A 23,012-nucleotide genomic window follows, 5' to 3' on the forward strand; every position below is an offset into this window, starting at 1 on the left:
CACACATATATATATATATATACACACATATATATATTTTGTTAATCGGTGTTCAGTGTTCTTAAATAAAGAATAAAAAAATATTTACCTTTTGAAAGTTTTAGAAAAATGTAAAAAAAAAAAATTATAAATGGTATAATTTTATATTTTTCAATATTTTTTTAATTATTTTCTTAACTAATATACTAAAGAGATAAAAAAAATCTATAATATACTAATACTAAAGAGATAATTTAAAAATGATGCTAGTGTGAGAGGAAGAAAAGGTGGATGAATAATACTTATCAAGTTGGTGGGGGTAAAAATTAGAAATGACAACGAGATAGAACGGGATAGGTTTAGTCTTTTGGCCCCCGACTCCCAAGTCTTTCCCTGATTCTTGTTGGGATCTTAGACTCATCTTTGCTGCTGTTTTGGGGATCGAGTTTTCCTATCTCGTCCCCGATTCTATTTTGTTTTTTATTCATAAAAATAGAAAAAATATGACAATTTTTTTTAATTTGATTGAATCTATCATTCTAAATTGAAATTTCAAATAAAAATTATTCGATTTCATTTATTTTTGGATAATTTAAAAAAATAGTGATCATGACATCTTGTTTATCAAGATTAAAATTCCAAGTGTTTAACAACAAATTAACTAAAAGTTATTTATTCTGATTTATTTTTTGATTTTAATATGAAATTAAGTAAAAATTATACATAATTATAAGTAAAACAATAATTTCATACATAAAACAAGTATTAATTTATTAAAATTATAAAGTTATAATAATAATTTAAAATATTTATTATATCAAAATAATAGTGAAATGAAGGCGAGAACCATCATACCCGACCTATCCCGGAACTGACTTTCTCAATTAAAAAAAAAATTAAATTCAATCTCGATTAAATTGATTTTTCTCCATCAAAATCGAAAAGAATGCATATCATTAATCCCCACTTAAACCAATACTTCATGCCTAATTGAAATAAATACACATAGTACTAATTCAGATTGCATACGGCAACTGGCCAATTTAGTTGCCACCTGTCAATCATGAGTGCATGACACTACTTGTGATTTTCTTCTTTTCCTTTTCATCTCTTTCTTAAGTCAATTATGCATCTTCTTCTTTACTCTTTTTTTAGAATAAATTATAATTTTGCTTCCACTAAATTTTTTTAATATCCTTTAATTTTTAGTTATAACATTTAATTCATCTAGTTTTATAATTTGATGATTTTAGTCTACTAATAGATGGTTAATTAATGATTGTAATTAATAGAATTATGAAGTTAAATATAAATAATTAAAAATTATTAATTATTAAAAACTTTAATAAAATATTGTTAATAATTAAATTTTTTAATAAAATCTATGAATTATTAAAAACTTTATTAAATTGTGATTAAAGATTATTAATTTTTATTTAAGTTTTTAATAATTTTATTAATCACATTATTAATTAATATTCTAAGGAGCCAAAATCGTCAATTTTTAAAATTAAGAGAATTAAATGTTAGAATTAATCATTAATTTATAAAATTATGAATTTAAGAAAATAAAAAAATCAAAATTATAATTTAACCTTTTTTATTTAGAATTGCATGAGTCAGCTGCACGCACTTCAACCTCTATAAACCAATTACAATATTTTTTTGGGGAAATTAGGTGTAATAATTTAGATATTTTTAAATTAAAATTAGTAAAGTTTTTCTTCAACAATCAGCGTAATAAAAGTCAAAATTAAACTTTAATAAGTATTAGTTTACTACTTTCTATTTTATTTTCTTAAAATACATGTAAGCAGAGTTTCTAATTTATGACATGTAAATTAATGTCATTTATGAGAAGTGGAAAATATTACGAGGAGGATAAGTGTCAATATATATAACAAACGTTAACCAATGTTATTAGAGCATTTGTGTTAAAGAACTAAAAGAAAAAATATATTTCTACTGAAATATATAAAATTGTGTTGTTTGTAATTTTTTCTTACGTTCTTTTATAATATTTACAATAAATGTTATATAATTTTAATTTCTTAATCAATATCCTAAAAACAGTTATTAACAACATCCTATATGCATAGACACCCATCTTTATGCCCCTTCAATTAATGTCATGGAGTCTTGGTAAGTGCCACTTTCCTCTAAAATTTGAATAGTACGTCTTAGTTGCTCGATTCTAATTACTGGATATAGAGAAGAGTGCATGATATATTGATACAGCCATCCTTGTCCCTTTAATCACACCAAGATCAGGGAATGAGTATTTTTATCTTAGACTTTCTGGTGGCCAAGTAGTTTTGTCCAGCACTTGCATGCGCGTTATTTTGTGGCCTATCTTATACCCTCGATTGGTTTTGTATCATGGTTAAGAACTTGCATGTGTTAGAGTTGCCTCTTCAAAGTATTATTTCCTCACACACGACATAACGGTACAGGCTACATAAATCATAATATTATGGGTTTAATTAAGTACTAGTCTTTTGGCAATTACAATTACAATTTTTTTGGAAAAAATAGGTCTAATAATTTAGATATTTTTAATATTATTTTTTAATTGAAATTAATCAAGTTTTTCTTCAACAATCCGCCTAATAAGAGTCAAAATAAAATTTCAATAAACATAGTAATTAGTACTAGTACATGGAAGCATAGTTTCTAATTTAAGACATGTAAATTAATGTCATTTATGAGAAGCTGAAAATATTTCACTCACACGTGGTTGAAGTCATTTGTTGTGTCATAATTTCTATAATGCTAACAAAATTGTGATTTTTTTGTGTTATAAACATTGTAGGTGAGGAAGAGTAAGTGTTAATATGGAAGAAAAGGAGACACGATATTTTGATATTTGTGCATTGATGTTAGGAGACAAAAGCAATTTTAGAGGGACTAATATCAATTCTTTTAGGAGGCGTTTGGTAGACAAATTTTTTTATATACATGAGAATTATGATTCAATTTTTTTATATACATGAGATATTTTCTTGAAAATAAAGACTTCACATTTGGTTATATTATAACTTTCTTGAGTATATAAGAATTTTTACAAATATAGCCTTCATTAAAAAAAATGCATCCTAATTATGGGAATCATCTCCTCAACAACTTTGATATCTTTTTTGGCTTTGTATTCATAGAATCACATTATGGATTGACCGGTATCATCAAAATTGGTATGACAATAGAAAAATAAATACAAGTAATCTATATCACATAATGCCTAATAAGAACAATGTTAAATATAAAAACTTTAGATAAATAAGAAACATCTGAAAATGTAGAAATATAAAAATTAAAATATATCATAAATACTACTTTAATGAATAAATCTTAATTAATGATAAAAGCCAACATAATAATCATAAACATTATATCCTAAAAAATACACAAAAAAAGAATGTATGTTGAAGATATGAATCTTAACAACTTTGCAAGCAAAAATAATGTTCTCATAAAGAATTTTCAGCTATTGTATTGGTGGTTTCTAATTTGTAATTATAAAAAAAAGATAATATAATTATTTTGAGTAATTAAAATTTTCTTTGAAGAAACTTGGATTCTCGTCCTCTTTTTTGGGAAAATGAGTTAAAATTAATTCCCATGATTCCTTTCAAATCTTATTTTATTAATTACATCATAATTTTTCAATATAAAATTTATGAGAAAGTAAAAAAAATTCAGCTTGCAAACGCCACCACAGAGAAATCTCCCTCGCTCATCCACTCCACTTTCAGGGATTTGCTTGCTGGATGGTTCACCATGTCATGCACTTATGCTTTTATCAAACTAGCATACACTCCTGTGCATTTCTTACTTTACCAACTACATCAGATGACTCGGCTCACTGCTTTATTATGCTTTTTAATCTTCTTTTCTTTATTTCCTTCCCTAAAATTGTCATACATTCACCATGGTTGTTTTGTTGTTGTATCAAGTATGGTGGTGTTGGAGGTTGAAAAAAATTGTGAATTAATAATTCATATTTATCGATTAAAAAAAAGTATGATATTGGAGGGTATGACAGAAAAACGTTAACGTTTCTCACTGCTTTCTTTATTTTGCTTTTATCCTTCGTCTCTAATAACAATCAATCTTAGCTTATCTTTTTTTTTCGATAAACATTAATCTTACTTATTAACCTAGAATTTGTCAATCCTCTGAAAATGAATTTTACTTTCTACTTAATCAGTTCTAAGTAAATTTAAATGAACAACTATTTTTCTGTTATTGAATTAAAGGGGCAAAACCCAATGAAATACGATATGATATTATAATTCTTAAATCATGTTGACTTGAATGGAAACAAGATAATAAATAATGTTCAATAAATGAATTAGAATGAAATTAAATGTTTAAAATGATTATTTTATTTTACTTTTACACTAAGTATGTTATAAGTCACCATACCGTGAGGAAGAACCAACATATGCGACAACCGACCAATACAGGATAGATAAGAGAAGCATTCCGTTGCAATCAGAATGAAAACTTTCTCAAATTTAAAACTGAAGCATTCCCATCTAGCGTAAAGCTACTCAATCAAAATGATATAATTTTTAGAATATTGCATTCATCTTAAGTCTTATCCATCTAAAATCCTACCTGAACATCTTATAAGGTTGCCCAGAATGCAATTACAGGGTAAAGTCTGCAATATATCCCAAAGCATTAAAACAAGTAAAAAGATGAGTAAACGACTAGACAGATCATACAACCAAACTTCAATAGGACAGATAAAATCAAGAGAAATATCTGTAATGCCTGTAAAACTGTGAACAGGTGAACATGAAATAATACCTCCAGGCTTCCAGCAATATAGAAAGCACTGTATAGCTTATCATTTCTATATTTCATCAATGAAATTAGTAGCAACACTTTCTTATTAATATTCCTTTTTCCACTCTACAGAACTGAAGTTTAATTTTCTTAAACAAAATCTTTATTCATTTTTCCAAAGTTCAAACTGGACAGCAGAAAAGCGAATACAATGTCAGAAATGATAATGGGCATACCAAATAACAAAGGCCTTCAGTTTTAAGTTTTAACCAAAACAAGAATCAGAAACCTGTTTATACCCGTTCTTTTCTAGGATGGCTTCCAAAATATCCACTTTCACAAACAAGCATTAAATGATTGATATGGGACCCCAACATTCGATTCCTAAATCCTAACTCATTCTAACAGATAACTATCTAAATTTGATTTAAACTACGACTTCTCCTACTATACTTGAAGAAATAGTGATCTGGTTGGCCATTGCATCTCCTACTATACTTGAAGAAATAGCGATCTGGTTGCCCATTGCATCGTTCTTCTGTATGCAATGCAGAATCTGGTTGGCCATTGCATCTCCTACTATACTTGAACAAATAGCGATCTGGTTGCCCATTGCATTGTTCTTCCCCATGCAATGCAGAATCTGCTTGCTTGTGATCAAGTTCCATGCCACTATCTTCACTGAAGTTTATCAGCCGATCAGAACAGCTTCCCTCCCCTTCCTTCAACAGCTCTTCTTCCCCTATCCCTTCACTGTCAAATTCAGCTGTGCCTAAACCAGTTTCCATGCCACTTGTGCCCATGTAGAGAAGATTGAGATCAGTTAAGGAACCACTATCCAAGGCTGCTCCTACAGAATTGTTGGATACTACTTCATGCTTATCACGATCACTAGCATTCCTAGATTTTGATATCTTGCACGACAAATCAACACTAGAGGTCCACCGCTTTGAAGTATCAAAGTAACTTGCATTCAATAAGCAGCAACTCTTTGAAATCCTGGGCAAGCCCCTATCGAAACATGGATGCAACTCAAAAGTAAACTCAGAACCATCAAGAACTTTAACAGCATCATCCACCTTGGGAGGCAGATTCAGACAACTACTCTCCTCCCTATTTTTTGCTACTAAACTCAAAGCATTGTTAGCAATCTCGACAGAACTTCTAGCCACCAAAGCCTTCTTCATTGCCTCCTCTCTAGCCCTTGAAGCAGCCTCAACCTTCACCTCCACCGTGCGTTTTGCATCCTCAACCAAATCCTCCATTGACCTCACCAAATTCCCACCCCCAAAAACCCTAGAACTGCCCTTATCAGGTATAACCCTAACATGTTTCCCATTCTTAACTCCTATTTTATTCCTTCTTCTAGAAATTGCCAAGTGTTTAGGAATCCAACAATCCACACATACAGAAAATTCAGAGCCCAAACAAGCATAGGACCAGGGAGCAGCGTTTCTGTACTTTAAGAAACAAGATTTGTGCACAGAATGCAGACATTGATTGCAACGAAATGATTCAGGAGACGCTCCGGAAAAACAATAGGAGCAAATTTGGGAAGATTCGACGGAAGAAAAACATTTCTTACAGAGAAGAACCACACGCCATTCGCTATAGAGGGTTCGGAGTCTGTTCTTACCTGTGCAGACGTCAACCTTGAAGCCACACACGTGGCATTCGGTCATGTTAAGCAAATCCCTAGTTTTCTTGTGCGGTGGACCGGTGTCTGAAGGGTTTTCCGATGACTCTGGCCATGCCTCGGCTCTTTTCTTCGATTCGAGGAGCTTCATCGCCGGATTTATTAAATTGAAGCTTTTAGGAGATGAAATGTTTAGGTTTAGGGTTTCCACATTTTAGGGATTTGGGCGTCGTCGTTGCATTGGGCATCAAAGTTTCGCTCGCATGATGAAATGCTCAATCAGATGGTACGCGCTATCAATGCGAGTAGCATATTTGAGTTTTTCCTTTCCCCTCTTCACTTTCGAAAAGATTAAAAAAAACCAAAAAAAAAAAAACTCTATATTAGTATATTGCTTCCATGTGGTAAAATAAGAAAACTAAAAATGCAGTAAATTAACCACCACTCAAGTTCTTAGATGTAATAAGTACTTTCAATTTAGTTACTGAATTAATTAAATGAAACAATAATTTCTATATGAGTAAAACGTCTTTTATATTAGTCTTTTTTATTAGGTTGTCTATTTCAAATTTATCAGTTAAGTCCTTTCAAAAAAAAAATCAATTAAGTCGTTATGTGTCAATGTGATGCTGATCTGGGTGTAACATTTGGAACAAGTGATCAGAGACCAAAATAACATAAACAAAGACTGAATTAAAAGTGTAAAATGTGATTATGGTTGTTATCTTTGCCCTTTAAACACTGAACACAAGGTGCAGATCCATTGCTTTGGTCAACTCTATTTTATCTTCTTCCATTTCTACTTTTTTCTTTCTGTTGTGAAAGAGGATAACAGTTTAGTAATTGAAAATCTATTGGACAATTGAGATGGGTGGTAGAGTGGAATGTTTGTGACACTCTTAAAGAAAAAAAAGAACGAGAGAATTAAAGTTTATGCAGATAGAAAATTACTGTTGTTGTGATGGTTGGTCTAACTTGAGTTTTAAATTCTAAAATAGTATTGTAGTGGTTGAATTATAAATAGGTAAATGCGTTCATGAGACATTGATTAAAAAATTAAAAAATATATTTTTATTAGAATATGTAAAATTTCATAATTTTTTCTGCTTTCTCTTATAATCTTTACATTAAATATTTTTTTCTTTTTAATTCTTTAACTAACTCTATAAGAATACTTAATTACCGAAGATTGTTATAAATAAACCACACTTTAAATTAAACAAAACCAATACAAAAATATAAGCTCAATATAACCAAATAAAAGGTCGAACAATAACATATTCAATCCAATTTATGGCCAAAATAGTCTATAACATAATTTATTCGTACTCTCATTACTCTGCGTGGTAATGGATAGTGATAATAGCTACAGTAACAAGTGTCATGGCTTGTTCAGGATACTCTATAAATTGCTTAATGATATGTCTCAGTGTGCTATTCTTTATTGCTCATTCAAAGAACATTTGTCAGAGTCGACTTTTTAAGGTATTTGTGTGTAAAATTCAATTTTATTACTCTTTTTATAACAGACAACAACACTGCGACAGTTATTAAAGGCCTTTAGAGTCTTTGGCAATAGTCCATTTAATAAATAAATTGTGCTACATAGAATCTAAGGTTGGCTTTTTCTGCTCAATGTAATTGTAAGTTTTCCTGAATGATTATTCCCACAAAATAATCTTAAAACCCAAGAGGTGACTCAGTCAAAAAAAATTCAAATCAAACACACTTAATCATAGAATTTTTAAGTGATAATTTATCAAAAAGTAAATATATTTGATTAATTGATATTAATAATTTAAAGTTATTTTCAATTGTACAATTGTACATTAATACAACTTTTAAATTCCTTTCATTTCAATATTAATTTAATTTATTTACCTGTCTCTCTAGTTAGAAACTTATTAATTAAGATGTTAAACAAAATGTAAAAGATGAGAATGAATATGAGTGGTTTTGGAGAAAGCCAAGGCATGTGTGTGCAACCTTTGGTGAAGAAGGAGCATGTCAAAACATTCACCTTTTAGGGATTAGATTAAGTGGCACAACAATTTTTTTTCAAATAAGTGACAACCACAAATGACAAACGAGATTAATCTCTAATCTAATAGGTTAAATGAGACCTTTGATTTATGATCCAGTAAGTTAAAAAATACCATTTATCAATTCTAGAATTTTTATACTATCCAACGATATTCAGTTGTTGATGAAATATATTTCAGTTTGTCAAAAAAAAGTGTGGATAGTTTGGAAAAAAAAATTTATTTTTTAAAAAACTAGGTGAAAAAGTAGTTGTAGATAACAATAACCAACTGTCAATCCTATTTTCTTCATGTTGGTTCAACCTGCCTTAACTTTTTTTTTTCTTTTTATCGATAGCCACGTTCATATGTTAATCTATGTTGTTATTCTTACTTACAGTCTCTTCACTTTCTCAATTATATCATTCTCAACATATTTCTTTTTCTCTTATTTAAATGTGTATTTCATACACTACTTTTCAACTCATAACTACCCAAAGCATTTCTCTCTCTCAATTATATCAAATTTTTTTCTTTTATCTTTACATGTATACTTAATATTATTTACTATTTATCACTTGCATTTTTTCAATTTTATCTATATATTTAAATTGAATTCAATACAACTATTGAATTATTCATTACTATGAATTCAAATCATAATTTAAATATTTAAAATATTTATGTGTTATAAATTTTCCTTATAATATAACTTATATATTAAACATTAATCATTATTAGGAACTTTAATAATATAAAAAAATATTTAAAAAATAATAATACAAAAATAAATATTTATTATATATAATCCACAAACTAAAATACTAATTTAAATTAAATCCAAAACCAAAATACATGTAAGTTTTTTTAATTTTTCATTATTTATAATGTTATTACTTTTTACATTCTCACATCTTCTTTCCTCACACCTCTAAAAATTAGTTATTCTTAAAAATAATATTATAAAATGATTTTTAAAATCTAAAAAGTAAAAAAAATACTTCATCTCCTCGGATCTCAAGTACAAGAAAAAAAACACATCATATTAACTAGGAAATTTTTTTTCTAGGGAACTAAGAAAGTTTATTAATGATATTTAACTATATCAATTTTGATTAAAAAATATTTTTTTCAACTAACATTTCAATTAAATGAAAAATATTTTAAAAATAATAATATTTAATAAATAAAATTAGTTATAATTTTTTTATATTTGAGATTTTTTTATATTTGACACCTATAAATGAACACTTTACCCTTATTTTATTGCAGTAGTATTATTTTTAAAAGAGAAAAAATAAAATAAAAAGACAAGAGATTCTAGCACACAATTTTATAGATTCTTGAAATCTTTGTGGGGACTGCGGCGGAGCATCGTTGGACCTCACATATTGACATGTGTCAGTTGAAGCGCGTTAGTGACGGAATCTGATGGACACACCTTTAAAAGGAGGCAAGTTGAGTCCCGTCACCCTCTTTGCCCCGCTTTATTGCATCTCAGAGGCCAATTCTTTCGCCGCTTCTTCTCTCTTTCCAACGCTTCCCCCTGTGGTTCGTTAGCCTCTCTTCTTCCTATTCTTTCAGATCTATCATCTTTTCGTAATTCGTGATTTTAATGCATCTCATTGCTTAGGTCGCAGTTCTCTGAATTTGTATATTTTATATGCATGTGATTGATATATGATGTAGTGATTCTGTGAATGCATAACATATTGCAAAAACGCGTTGATGTTTTTCAATGTGCTTGAGAAATACTCACTGCTCTGGTTTTGGTTTTAGAGATTATTGCTTTATCTTCTGGAAGTTGAGTATTTTAAGTTTGATCTTTCTTCTGTTTCCGGTGGCTGAGTTCCCTATAATGGCCTATATAATTTTTTTTCTTTTAAAATATGGATTTGAAGGAAAATTAAATAGATCTGTGTATGAAGTGTTGTTTCCGGTCAAGGCGCTGTTTCCTTTTGCGCAGTCTTTCTTGCACGCCAAGTATTTGATTTAAAGTGGAAAAGAATTTCTTATGCATTTTTATATGTTTTGCTCCTTAAATTTACCAGGAAAGGAATTGGTAGGGTGGCTGGGTTTCATTTCTTTTTTTTTATAATTTACTCTTGCTATCACATTTATGTCAGGTGTTCTCGTGTTGCTGGTAACAATATGGTTGTTGACGCTTTGAATGAGGATTTGAGAATCAACGGAGCAGTTGAACCGTTGCCTGAGGACTTTGATGCAACAGCTGTAATCATAGATCCCGTGCCTTTGGCAGTTGTAGACAATGGCATTGTCAAGGAGGAGGCGCAGATCATTAAAGGAAAAGAGAAAAGAGAAATAGTACTGGGAAGAAATATTCATACCTCGTGTCTAGAAGTCACAGAGCCCGAGGCAGATGATGAGGTCACTGGGGACCGGGAAGCTCATATGGCAAGTGTGTTGGCCAGATACAAAAGAGCTTTGACTGAAAGGACAAAGCATCATTTAGGTTTGACAATATTTGCCATTTTGATCTTATTCCTTTCTTCACTACATTTATGTTGCATTCTAGTATTTGGAAAATCAACAAAATTATTCAGAATAATTCTGCTTTTATTTTTTCCCCTTGGGATTTTGCTTAATTCATGAGAGGTTTGGCACTGTGATTTACGACTGGACAATTGATATACGGCAAAGTCAGTTAGCTCCATTGGTTGTGTCAACTTAACCCAGCACCAACATTCACCAATTGGCACTGCATTTGTACTTCATTGAGTTCATTCTTGCTCACCTAATTCCCTGTCATCCTCTGTTTGGCTTATGTTCCTCTTTTATCTCTAGTGGAAATCCCAGCAAGTTTTGCTCATAACTTTGTGGGATGCATTTAACCTACCTGTATGATTCAGGGTCTCAAATATTTCACAAATCTAATATAAAAAACATTAAAAATATCTATCTATCTATATATATATAATAAACAATACGGTATGGGATTCTGTTTTCACCCATTAAAATATGCTACAACTCACAGTATGCTAGTCCATAAAAAATAAATTTTGTACTACAATTTTAGTGGTAATTGGCATAACCATGAAAAGGACCACCTTAGAATTAGAATCATCTCTACCAAACGCCTAATGTGTGTCCTGAAATCTGGACTTACCTGATGATTCCTAACTTTGACATTCCAAAACCTCTGATGGTCGTCATGAACTTGCATCCCTTCAAATTTGAATTGAAATAAAATCTTAGGATAAATCAATGCAATGTAGGAGCTTTCTATGCATGGACTTAAATTCAAATCCTGGTTTTTCAAATTGTGAGATACATGGATATACGATTCTCAGTGTTTCAAGGTTCATGGATGCATATCAATTTAGTTGGATGGTCATTCACTCACATATTTTTATTTCCCACATCATTTTATACTGGGGAGGATAATCTATGATTTCCAAGTTTTAGGAAGGAAGCTTCATTGTGTCTGCATGAAATTGCAGTGTCTGATACTTTGACAATCTGTGCCTTCATTACTAACTAATCTAGGTTCTTCTGAAGCTGAATAGCACCTGATTTTGAAGTCTCCATGTTGACACCAAGAAAAGCATTCAACTCTTTTAATTGACTCTTTCCTTGTTTATTATTTCTTATCTTCTGCTCAGAATGAATTTATAACTTCCTCTATGATATTTCCAGATTGTCTTGGATATTGCCTTGGTGCACTGAGCACACAAAAGGATACGTTAATGAAATAATTTTGTCAGGATTTTGCATAACTTTTGATGCCAACATACTTCTTCAACTAACCTCGGGGATTAAGTCTACCTGGTACTTAATTTATGAAAAATTTATTCCAGGGTACCCCTATAATTTGGATTTCGATTATGGTGCGCTCACGCAACTTCAGCACTTTTCCATAAACAACCTTGGAGATCCATTTATTGAAAGCAACTATGGTGTCCACTCCCGGCAGTTTGAAGTTGGTGTTTTGGATTGGTTTGCCCGATTGTGGGAACTGGAGAAAAATGAGTACTGGGGCTATATAACAAACTGTGGTACAGAAGGCAATCTCCATGGCATCCTAGTTGGGTTAGTTTCAGCTAGTCCTATCTAGTTCAACTTCTAATTTTGTTAAGCTTGTAAAGAACATCTAATATGGTTTTGTGACTTGTGCAGGAGAGAGGTCTTTCCAGATGGGATTTTGTATGCTTCACGGGAGTCACATTATTCTGTGTTTAAAGCTGCTCGAATGTACAGAATGGAATGTGAGAAGGTTGATACTCTTTGGTCTGGGGAAATTGATTGTGATGATTTCAAGGCCAAGCTTCTTAGTCACCAGGATAAGCCAGCAATTATAAATGTGAACATAGGCAAGTTTCTTCATCATTGTTTCTCTCTCTCGCATCCCATGTCTCCCCTCCTCTTCATTTTGTTGATTCTAGCTCATCCAACTGAAACAATTGCAGGTACAACTGTGAAAGGGGCTGTGGATGATCTTGATCTGGTCATAAAAAAACTTGAAGAAGCTGGATTTTCGCATGACAGATTCTACATCCATTGTGATGGGGCTTTGTTTGGTCTCATGATGCCTTTCGTGAAACGAGTATGTGCAAATGTTACTATAAATTGTTTAACTTGTATAAGATATAATGATGAAATTTTCATCTGCTATCTTCATTTGTTCTATTAGAAAACTTTGATGTGCTATTAAATTATTTTACTTTTGTTCTGGTTGTGTAAATTTCGTATTAGCGAACATCATTTTGGTTCTTCCATGCATAACATGTCTATTTTATTGCGGATCATTTTGTCATATTTTTGCGCTCCTGGTATAAAGTCATAATTTTAAAATGATAGTAGAAACATGTATGTTTTAATGCTTGTTGATCAACCCACTTTAAATAAAGTATAAATGTGACTATCATTGATTATTTACAATTTTACATGCTCATGAAACTGCACTGTTTTTTTCTTCTTTCATTTTTGGTCTGGGAATGTTCATTTTGTTCTAAACTGGTTATATTTAAAAATGGACAAGATTAAAATTTCATGCTTTCTTGGCCAACCCATCTTATGTTGGACGATTTATAGGAGCAGTTGCTAAAACAAGAAATTGAGAGCTATTCCTGTAGTTATGTGAACCTCACCGTATTCTATATTATTTTGTATTTGCTTTCAGGCTCCAAAAGTTACTTTTAAGAAGCCTGTTGGCAGTGTTAGTGTTTCTGGCCACAAATTTGTAGGGTGTCCCATGCCTTGTGGTGTGCAGATAACAAGATTGGAATATGTAAATGCTCTTGCCAGGGATGTGGAATACCTTGCTTCTAGGGATGCCACAATCATGGGTAGTCGGAATGGCCATGCTCCCATATTCCTCTGGTATACCTTGAATCGGAAAGGATATAGAGGTTTTCAGAAAGAAGTACAGAAATGCTTGCGAAATGCACACTACTTCAAAGGCCGCCTTGTTGAGGCTGGGATTGGTGCAATGCTTAATGAACTGAGCAGCACGGTTGTGTTTGAGAGGCCACATGATGAGGAATTTATACGCAAGTGGCAGTTAGCATGCAAGGGGAATATCGCACATGTGGTGGTGATGCCAAACATCACTATTGAGAAGCTTGATGATTTTCTGAACGAGCTTCTGGAGAAGCGTGCTACCTGGTTTCAAGATGGCAAGGATCAACCCTACTGTATATCATCAGACGTAGGTGAAAAGAATTGCCTTTGTGCTTTGCACAAGTAATTGCAGCATCCCATCTAGTGTTTATTGCTGTAGTTGGTTTTTGGAGTGTTTATCCAGTGTACGTCACTATGTTCTATCAGGACTTTGATGCAATTAATAACATTTAGAATCTTCTTTGCTGTCAATATTCACTTGCCTTTATTGTTATTATTGTTTTTGTCCATTAATTGGCCTGTTATTAACATACTGTTTGGTTTTTCCCCCATTGAAAGTAATTGTAACCAAAGTAAAGCTAAAACAAAAGGATGAAAATTTGCAAAAAGAAGGCTTGCCTAGGAGATGCTCTGATTTATTTCGTTTTCTTAGTTTTAAGTCAAAGATAAGACCATTACTTTGGTGGATCAGTATTTTAAATGATCCAAAATAGACTCTAAGTCGTTAGATTAATCTTATTCGGTCAAATTCACATCTACATCAGATAATAACTCCCACAAATCTCTTTCTGACTTCCTAGCAACCACTATCGGCTGCCATCGGGAATTGACGACATTTCATAAACTTCATTCCTCTGCCAATATCTTTCTCTACTTCATATGGTTTCATCATTTTTTTTTTCTCGTTTTCCCTTTCACAACCGATTTTTTCTCTACCTCCAAATGAACTTTTATTTTGAAGCCATAACGAAAAGTGAATCACATAGATTGTGAAAAGGTTTCGGAAACCTGGAGTGGAACGCGAACTGGGGTGCGGTGTAGTAAGATAAAAGGGGGTTGGATGGATTTGTTGAGAATCTTATAACTTTTTTCACAATTTCTTCGCTACAGCAGGAATTGGATTTGAGTTAAATCAGAAAATAAGAAAGAAAAAAAAACATTTGATTGTGAATGGATTTGGAATTTAATTAGTGTGAAAATTTGTTAATTGTTCTGTGAGAAGCATTGAATTGAATTTTACTAGAGTTATGGAGAATGGGTGATGTTGATGTTCCTTTGCCTCCTTCGAAAGTATCTTATTGTTGGATTGAAGAAACAAATTTAAGATAGTGATGTTGCTGCATCTTTGGTTGTTGTGGTAGAGCAAAGGGGAAAAAAATCTGGCCCAGAAATTGCCATTGGCAGTGGTGAACGGTGGTTGGAGGTTGTGGGTAAGTAATTGGAAAGGGAAAGAGGAATGTTATGATGGAGAGGGTCTATGGTAAAATATACACCACAGATCAATCCGACGGCTGGTAATTGGGTTCAAAATGGACCATTTTTATAGGTGGTCCACTCTAGAATTGACCCAAAGATAAAGCAAATATAGAGATGAGAAAATCTTGATTAGAACTTGTGATCATATATTTGTCTCATAACCCAGAGGCACTTCATTCTACAACTTATATGTGCAGTGGTATTATTGAGATATTGAAACATTTTTACCACGGTTTTAAAATTCAACAAATGTTAATAAGCGTTCTCCAACCAAAGTTATTCTTATGAAGGCATCAGACTTATAAGAGTGCTTATTATTTCATAATTTTCTTTTGGAAAATACATTTTGAAATCAGAAGTATGCTGTTTTGGAAGGGGTCTTGTTGGGCTAACCATGAAAAATATTTTCGTGTTTTGTTTTAGTGAATTTTTTTCTCTGAAAAAAGGGAAATCGATAGAAAATTTTAATTGACAATTATATAATCTTTTATTTAAAATTAGGATGGAAATGTATTAGAAATCATGAGATCACTTCTTCGACCCGCAGCCCTCCAAATGTAGGTTGGGATATTTTTGGGAACTGTTATTCCCACATCAGAAAATTGATATCCCCACAATCCCAACCTAATTTATTTGAAATTTCATAAATACCCGACATCTGTGTAGCAAAATACCCAACATAAATGCATTTGCATTGTTTTAAGTGATTTGTTTGACGAAGACTAGACTGAGAAAGGTAAACTCTTTTCCCACATTGTTGGAAACAAAAATATGGTGTAATATAGTGTGTTAGATGCAATAACGGTTAAAATAAACATGAATTATGATGGACATGTTTACACTGAAGTAAAAAAACATAATGTGTTGATCCTCCCTCTCCATCATCGTTACATGTTGGATCTGGAAACGTACTCGGGCGTCAAATCTAGAAACACACTTCATGCTTTATATCTGAAAATGGACTCGCACCTCAGATCCATGGCCTCGCAGACAACAGATTTGGAATCTATGACCTTGTTTTCACCTTCTCCTCCCTCACGCACTCCTCCGTCACTGTCTTGCCACATGTCTGTTATGTCAATTCATCGTCAGCACATCAGAATCTGACCTTTTTAATCGTCATCTGGTGACGCAACAGTTGGAAATATAATGTTACAGGTTCGAAAGAAAGAGTAGAAAACGTGAGATAAAGAACAAAAAAATAATATTAGTTTAAAATTTAATCTAGTGTAGGCACTTCTACCATAATCCTTACTTATCTTAATTGTTGATTATATCTAACCACCATATTTCACTACATTTTCCTTTCCTATGGAAAACAGGTTTATCTTTCTCACCAAGTCTTTGTCTTAAAATGAATACACACTGTAGGATATAGATTTTTTTTTAGATATGTGTAAGACTACCGTAGACATTGGAAACACTAGAGTAAATTAAAAAAAAAATACTAAAAAAGTAGTCTGTGATAATCCTATTGTAGAGCACCACCGTTGAAAACTTGAAATAGTTGGTGTGAGTCCATATTTGATGCCTTCTAATTCCAGTAAACATTATTGTGATGAAAAAACTCTTCTACACCCATTTTAGTATCCAGAACCTTTTGTAATTTTTATGATTTATGAACAATTAAATTATGAGCAATTAAAATTATCATTTACATTGTCCTTTCACAAAAAAAAAAATCTAGAAGACAATATGAAGGTTGTTAATGTCAACACCGCGCGTGAAGGATGAAGAGGGAGCACGGCGGTGCAAGAGCTAAATGATCTGTGACTGACGGTGTTGTTGCATGGAGAGGGAGAGCACAAGAGATGAGAGAAAGAAGAGAAGAGAGAAGAAGGGATGGCGGTTTCCGCCGCCGAGCCACCACAGGTCGAGAGAGAAGGGGGAGAAAAGGACAGAAAAAAAGGATAATTGCTGGAAATCTCTCCAACGGCAAGACACGACGGAGTTCCACGGTCGACGGCGGTGGTGCTATATTTTTTTCTTTACTTCCATTAGTTATGTTCCTTTCCTTTTATGTTTTGATTTTTATTTTGACCTTTGATCTTCTGTTGCAAATGGTGGTTTGGTCCGGAAGAAGGAAGGAAGGGTCACCGAAAACTTTCAACGATGATAGTCTATAATAGCTACAGGCTACTTTTTTTACTATTTTTAATTTATTCTGGTGTGGGCAAGCCTATGTTAGTCTTATACATATCTCGAAAAAGGCTTATATCCTATGGACCAGTTTTGTTTCCCATTATGGAAGATATGAGAGGCTTTCCCATTCTAGCCTGTGCCCCTATTCATCTTGCCTTTTAGATGATCCCTTTGGAAGAACAAGATTATGATAATCTGTGTTTTTTTTAATTACTTCATTCTCCCTATCTATTTAATAGAATCTTTAGAAAAAGAATAAAATTTCTATGGAGCTAAAAAAATTAGATGTATTTAGGGGTGTCAATTTGAATCCCCACAGGAATTTATGTGGGGTCTCGTAAATAAAAATTACGCACATGTATGAATAAGAATGAATATAAATATTTTCGCGTGTGCACAATGGGGATCACACTCCATCCGGTAGGGTTTCCACCCAAAAAAATTACATAATTATCATTATATTAATTGTTATTTTATATTTTGTAAACATTATGTTTGTTTTATTTCAAATTGAACTTCTTGTCTATATTTGTTTAGTTGAGTTTGACCGGATATGAATTGTTTGAGTTTGAATATTATGTTTGGTGAGATTTTTTAAGTATTTTTAAAATTTACTTGTATTAAAATTTAAAATTCAGGTTTTTTTTATTTCTGACTCGACGGGGATCGAAACAACAAAAAAAATAAAATCTCCCACTACAAAACATGGACGGGTTGGTTGGGGGCAGATATGGAGAGTATCCCCATCCCTACTCTAGTCGACATCCCTATATGTGTCTAGTAAACTAAAATAATCATTTGTTTTCTTTCTATATTTTGCTCCTTGGATAATTCCTTAAATTTTTTAGGTTTCATTTTAGTTACTAAAATTAATCATTTTTTCTATTTTAGTCCATAAACATTTTATTATTACGACCAAGTCCCTCCTGGAATAGAGACCAAAATAAAAAATAAAAAATTATTTAGGAACTTCAATAAAATCGTAAAATATTTGATGTGATAACAAAATACAATTTCAATGACCAAATTGGCCATTTTCTGAAACAATAATAACAATTAATGGGGCACTTAAGAATCTCTGAAATGCCAACTACAGTTTGATTCGATTAGATGTAATCGGAGGACTATTTTTTGGTGCAGGGCTACGTTTTTAGCCAGCCAAGTAAACAGAAAATACAAAAATCCACACTTCAGAACTTATTTCAAAACTCAATAACAACGTTGGATCCATCCAAAATACATCCTTCCAAATCTCGGAAGTAAAAATTTGGCATAATGTTCTTATTAATCATACTCTAAGGTCTCCACAGGCTCAAAACTTCACGGTAAACACAAGAATAACCATATAGGGCATATAGTTTGGATATTATAACATCGAATGTTTAGACGAAGTTATTTGGGAATGAAAACAGAACAGAATGCAATGATAGCCATCAAATCCTTCCCGATTTACTTCAGTTTGGTGAATAGCTTCGGTGCAACCTGCGGTACAGGATTATGATGTTATAAGAGAATACACAAGCAAACCAAATGACTCAATGCTTATTTACTAACCAAACAATAATACTTACACATTTGTCAATACAAGACCAATAATCAAAATATTGTCCAGTGCAGTGTTTCTGCCCAGATTCATCACCATGTATCCTTTTAATGCACGCCTGTAGCAATTTAAACAATTACTTTTCTCGGCCAAGCAAGAACTTAATTTGAAGAAATAAAAATAAATAAGGCAGAACAAAAATTTGGCAATTTATCACTCACTCAGGACATCAACTATCTATTCAACTAACAAGTCATAATCTAAGGTGCCACAAATGATATATGAGCATAAGTTCTCTACTACAAAGAGGAAAGGGGGTGTAAGGAAGCCCACTCGTGTAATCTTTTTCTTTTTTCAATAAAAAATTGAGCCTAAAGATCTTCAACCAAACTCCAAGTCCTCAAAACTGTAACTTTGAGACCTTGCTTCTTATTAAGTTCCTTTTGTAGTTGTGTCAACTCTCCAAAATTATGTGACAAATACTTAAGGTTCGTTTAGAAGAAGCTTATTTACAGCTTATTTAGACTTATCTGGTGACAAGCTATTGTGCAAGAGATGACAAGAGGATTTAGGATGCATGCCAAAACCACGGCACCTATACCAGTTGCAATAGCAGGCAGAGTCATGATCACAGATCCAAGGAATTCTGCAATGCAATGGCGCTACAGTGGTTATTTATAGGGGTGTAAGCGGGTCGGTTTGAGTTGGGTTTGATCAAACCCATTACCCAATACAATCAAATTTGAATGGATTGGTTTGGATCGGTTTTATAAGAAAAAAAAAATTGAAACCCAACTCAAACCAACCCGTTTGTAAATGGTTTGGATTTGATTGGATCAACGAATCAACATTTAATTTTGTCCAATCTTTTTTAAAATGTAATATTTTTTATAAGCTTAAAATTTTATCAAAGGAATCGGACACAATTGTTTCTTGTTAGAATTCTTATTAAAAAGAAAATTTTGTGATGCTACCATACCCCATTCCACTCCTCTGACTCTTATCTATCTATCCATGAGGGATGGAAAATTAAGCATACCACATCCAAGATAAGAAGTTTCACTAAGCATAGTGAGAAAGGGTTTCAAACACTTTTTTTTACCAAAACTAATGGGATATTACGACGCCTGCTCTTTGTAAATAGATTTGAAATATTTTTAGAAGCCCATCTGAAGAGGCTTCAATCAATGAAACTCATGTCGCTTTGATCCTGAAGTTTAAGGATGCATTGATGCTTATTCAATTTAGGTTGATGAGTCTATGTAATCAATGATCAATAGTATTTGATTTTTTTTATATTTAAAAGTATATATTATATATTACATATATTAATAATAATAATTATTATTATATAAAAATAATGGGTCAATGGGCCAGGTCAACGGATTTAGATATTAAAACTTTTGACTCAACCCAAAATTCAACGAGTTTGATTGATTCGGTTTGGGTCTGACCCAAACACAAAAATTATCCAACCCAAACTGATTGGGTTAGTTTGGGTCAATTCGAATTCGCAGGTGACCCGCACCCGCTAACACCCCTACCTATTTAACAACATTGTTTGGGAGAGCTAATGAAAATAGATTATATTATGTCCATAAGCTGTTTTCAGCTAATTTGAATAAGCTCCCCAGCATAGATTATGAAAACAATATAACCCAATTTCCTCTTCAATTGTAGAAACAAGTTACACATAAGTACTTAAAAGATAAGCACTGATTCAATAAGCTCTTAATTAAGTTGTTTACCCAAACTGACCCTTACTCACATGCTAGTAATCCATCTACCAGAACTTCTGTACAAACTTTCTTTACTTGGAGCAGAAAATCCCCCCCCCCCCCCCCCTTCCCCACACGAACACTGAAGAACACAGCAAAGTGTTGCATTTGCCATAGAGTATGAGAGAATAGCAAAATGCATCAGAATAAGGCAAAATTAGCCGAGTTATCACTGTGTAGCTTAACATAATAATCCAGTTTCATCACTATCTGACCCATTCATTAGCTATAAAACATTCAGATAATAAGATCATATACCCTAAGCCAAAGACACCAGAAAACTCCAATATTCTCTTCACTACATTGTATTTCTTTGTTCTCTTCACTTCTTGACCCTTGGTAGTACTCTCTTCATTTTTTTTCTTTTACACACCCCACTATAGAATTCTTGAGTTATATATTTTAGTAGGCCTTGTCATAAATTTTACTAATCCAAAAGGGACAAATATAATTAACCAATAACTTTAAAATTCAATTACAGTGACAGTCTATTGTTGATTTTAAACAAGAAAATAAAAGAATCTTGTATTTAAATTAAGAATAAATCTCATCTTCAAATTATCCAGCTTATACTTCCACACTTCAAAAAAGCACACCTGGTATTCTAGTAATGGTTTTACACATTTTGGTTTGCAAGACTCTTCAAGATATCTCTTCTGATCAACAGGTTCCTCGTCGGCCCTAGAATCATGACAAAATCCAAACAAATGAAATGCAATAAATAGGAGAGAATGCCATAAAAAAGAAAAGTAAAATAACACAAGCAGAAGAACACAGCAGTCGGCGGAAGCTATTGATGGTGACACCACAATTACATTGAAGTACCAAAATTAAACCAACCAAATTCCAATAGATGCCAAACTTTTCATATGCAGACAAGCTAATTAGAGACACCTTAATTATTAATGTGGCAAATTTAAATAGGCACTAGCAAAACATGAATACAAAGGAAAAGAAAAAAACTCAAAGCTTTCGCAACCAAGTGAAGGGAACCAGATATATGAAACTGATAAAAGAAAACTTAAAAATGAGAAGGGGTCAAGTCAGACATATTTGTCTGGGTCCTAAGAGATTATGTTTATTAAATCGAGCACCCGACCATCAAAAAACTCATTCAAAGCATCATTTTCTAAGGAATTTATCACACACACAAAAACATATCATAAAGTAAATCAAAACACAAGCAATCATTTTCAACACAAACATCGATTTATCACTAACTAGGTAGCAACAAACAACATCAGTTAGTGGAAAACAGCTAACAAACACCCCTAAGAAAATTCTAGCATTGGATATGATCCCAATCTCCAAAGGGGTCACACCTAAAATGCTTGAAATCAACAAACCCCCAACTTGAATTCGCAGAATATCTATAAAAAAAATTAACTTTTCAATCAAATTCAAAGAGAACCCCCAAATGACGTTTCGATCCACACAAAATCTGTGGCAATCAAGCGTGCGCTAAACAGCCAATTATCGCAATCGGTTAAAAACAGAAAGGCCTAAATAAAAAAATTAAAAAAATTGCTGCGAAATTTGGAAACCCTAGATTTGAAAAGTGAGGACATATATAATGGAAGAAAAAGAATAGATCTAGCAGATGAGAAACGAAAGAAAGAGAGAAGCTTGGAGGCTTACATTGCACAGTGGTGGAGTTGTGCAGTACGGTTGTTGTTTGGGTTTTGAAGAGCTTTGTATTTCGTATCAAATAATAATACTCCCCTTCCCTGCTTGCTTGGATTCAATTAGGGTTGCATCCGATTTGCCAGTTTTGGTCAAATAACACAATTACATTTTTGTGCCTCTTTCATTTTTAATTTTACTTTTAATTCATTGCAATATCTTTTATGGTCATTAAATATAATATATATATATATATATATATATATATATATATAATTAAAATGTAAAGGGAAAAAAAGGGGGAATGCATCATTGTATTTATATATATCAAGGGGAAATGCGTCTCACTTATCTTTTCCTTAAAAAAAACACTATAATATTTGTCTAATTCAGATTTAAGGTGTGTGTTTTACATTATTTTTTTGTTAATTTAGTAAGGAGTTAAGTGGTGTGGATTAGGTTATAATTAGTCTAATTTTTTTATCAATGAATTAGGTTGGGTCATAGGATTGAGTAATTAATAAAAATATTGTCACCTTTTTAACTTTAAACAAAATAAAACTCCTCAAAATCAATAATTCAATATTGCTTTTTAATTCTTATAAACTATTCATTTTGGTTTTAAATATAAGATAAAAAAATATATTTTTGGTTTTAAA

At 32.1% G+C, this 23,012-nt stretch overlaps 2 protein-coding genes across 2 annotated transcripts; one reads left to right on the plus strand and one right to left on the minus strand.

Annotated features, from left to right (window-relative positions):
* Positions 1–9,909: 9,909 nt before the first annotated feature.
* On the plus strand, positions 9,910–14,284 carry LOC114422213 (serine decarboxylase 1-like). The gene is made up of 6 exons (XM_028388439.1): positions 9,910–9,981; positions 10,557–10,903; positions 12,249–12,480; positions 12,568–12,761; positions 12,858–12,994; positions 13,571–14,284. The coding sequence occupies exons 2-6, from the start codon at positions 10,582–10,584 to the stop codon at positions 14,135–14,137; spliced, it is 1,452 nt and encodes a 483-aa protein (XP_028244240.1). The 5' UTR covers positions 9,910–9,981; positions 10,557–10,581; the 3' UTR covers positions 14,138–14,284.
* Positions 14,285–18,488: 4,204 nt separating this feature from the next.
* On the minus strand, positions 18,489–22,524 carry LOC114422214 (cytochrome b-c1 complex subunit 6-like). The gene is made up of 4 exons (XM_028388441.1): positions 22,369–22,524; positions 21,327–21,411; positions 18,981–19,070; positions 18,489–18,891 (listed from the first exon to the last, which is right to left on the minus strand). Coding segments are annotated over exons 1-4 (210 nt in total). The 5' UTR covers positions 22,371–22,524; the 3' UTR covers positions 18,489–18,858.
* Between the last annotated feature and the right edge of the window lie 488 nt (positions 22,525–23,012).

Source organism: Glycine soja, chromosome 8 (assembly GCF_004193775.1).
Source record: "Glycine soja cultivar W05 chromosome 8, ASM419377v2, whole genome shotgun sequence".
Classification (NCBI taxonomy): domain Eukaryota; kingdom Viridiplantae; phylum Streptophyta; class Magnoliopsida; order Fabales; family Fabaceae; genus Glycine; species Glycine soja.

Excerpts from the sequence above, each read along its gene's own strand:
- LOC114422214 (XM_028388441.1), bottom strand. Across the intron at positions 19,071-21,326 it reads AACCATTACTAGAATACCAG|GCGTGCATTAAAAGGATACA; the intron begins GTGTGCTTTTTT and ends AAATTGCTACAG. Across the intron at positions 18,892-18,980 it reads GGTCTTGTATTGACAAATGT|GTTGCACCGAAGCTATTCAC; the intron begins GTAAGTATTATT and ends CCTGTACCGCAG.
- LOC114422213 (XM_028388439.1), top strand. The coding sequence starts at position 10,582 with ATGGTTGTTGACGCTTTGAATGAGGATTTGAGAATCAACGGAGCAGTT. Across the intron at positions 12,481-12,567 it reads CTCCATGGCATCCTAGTTGG|GAGAGAGGTCTTTCCAGATG; the intron begins GTTAGTTTCAGC and ends TGACTTGTGCAG. Across the intron at positions 12,762-12,857 it reads AATTATAAATGTGAACATAG|GTACAACTGTGAAAGGGGCT; the intron begins GCAAGTTTCTTC and ends AAACAATTGCAG.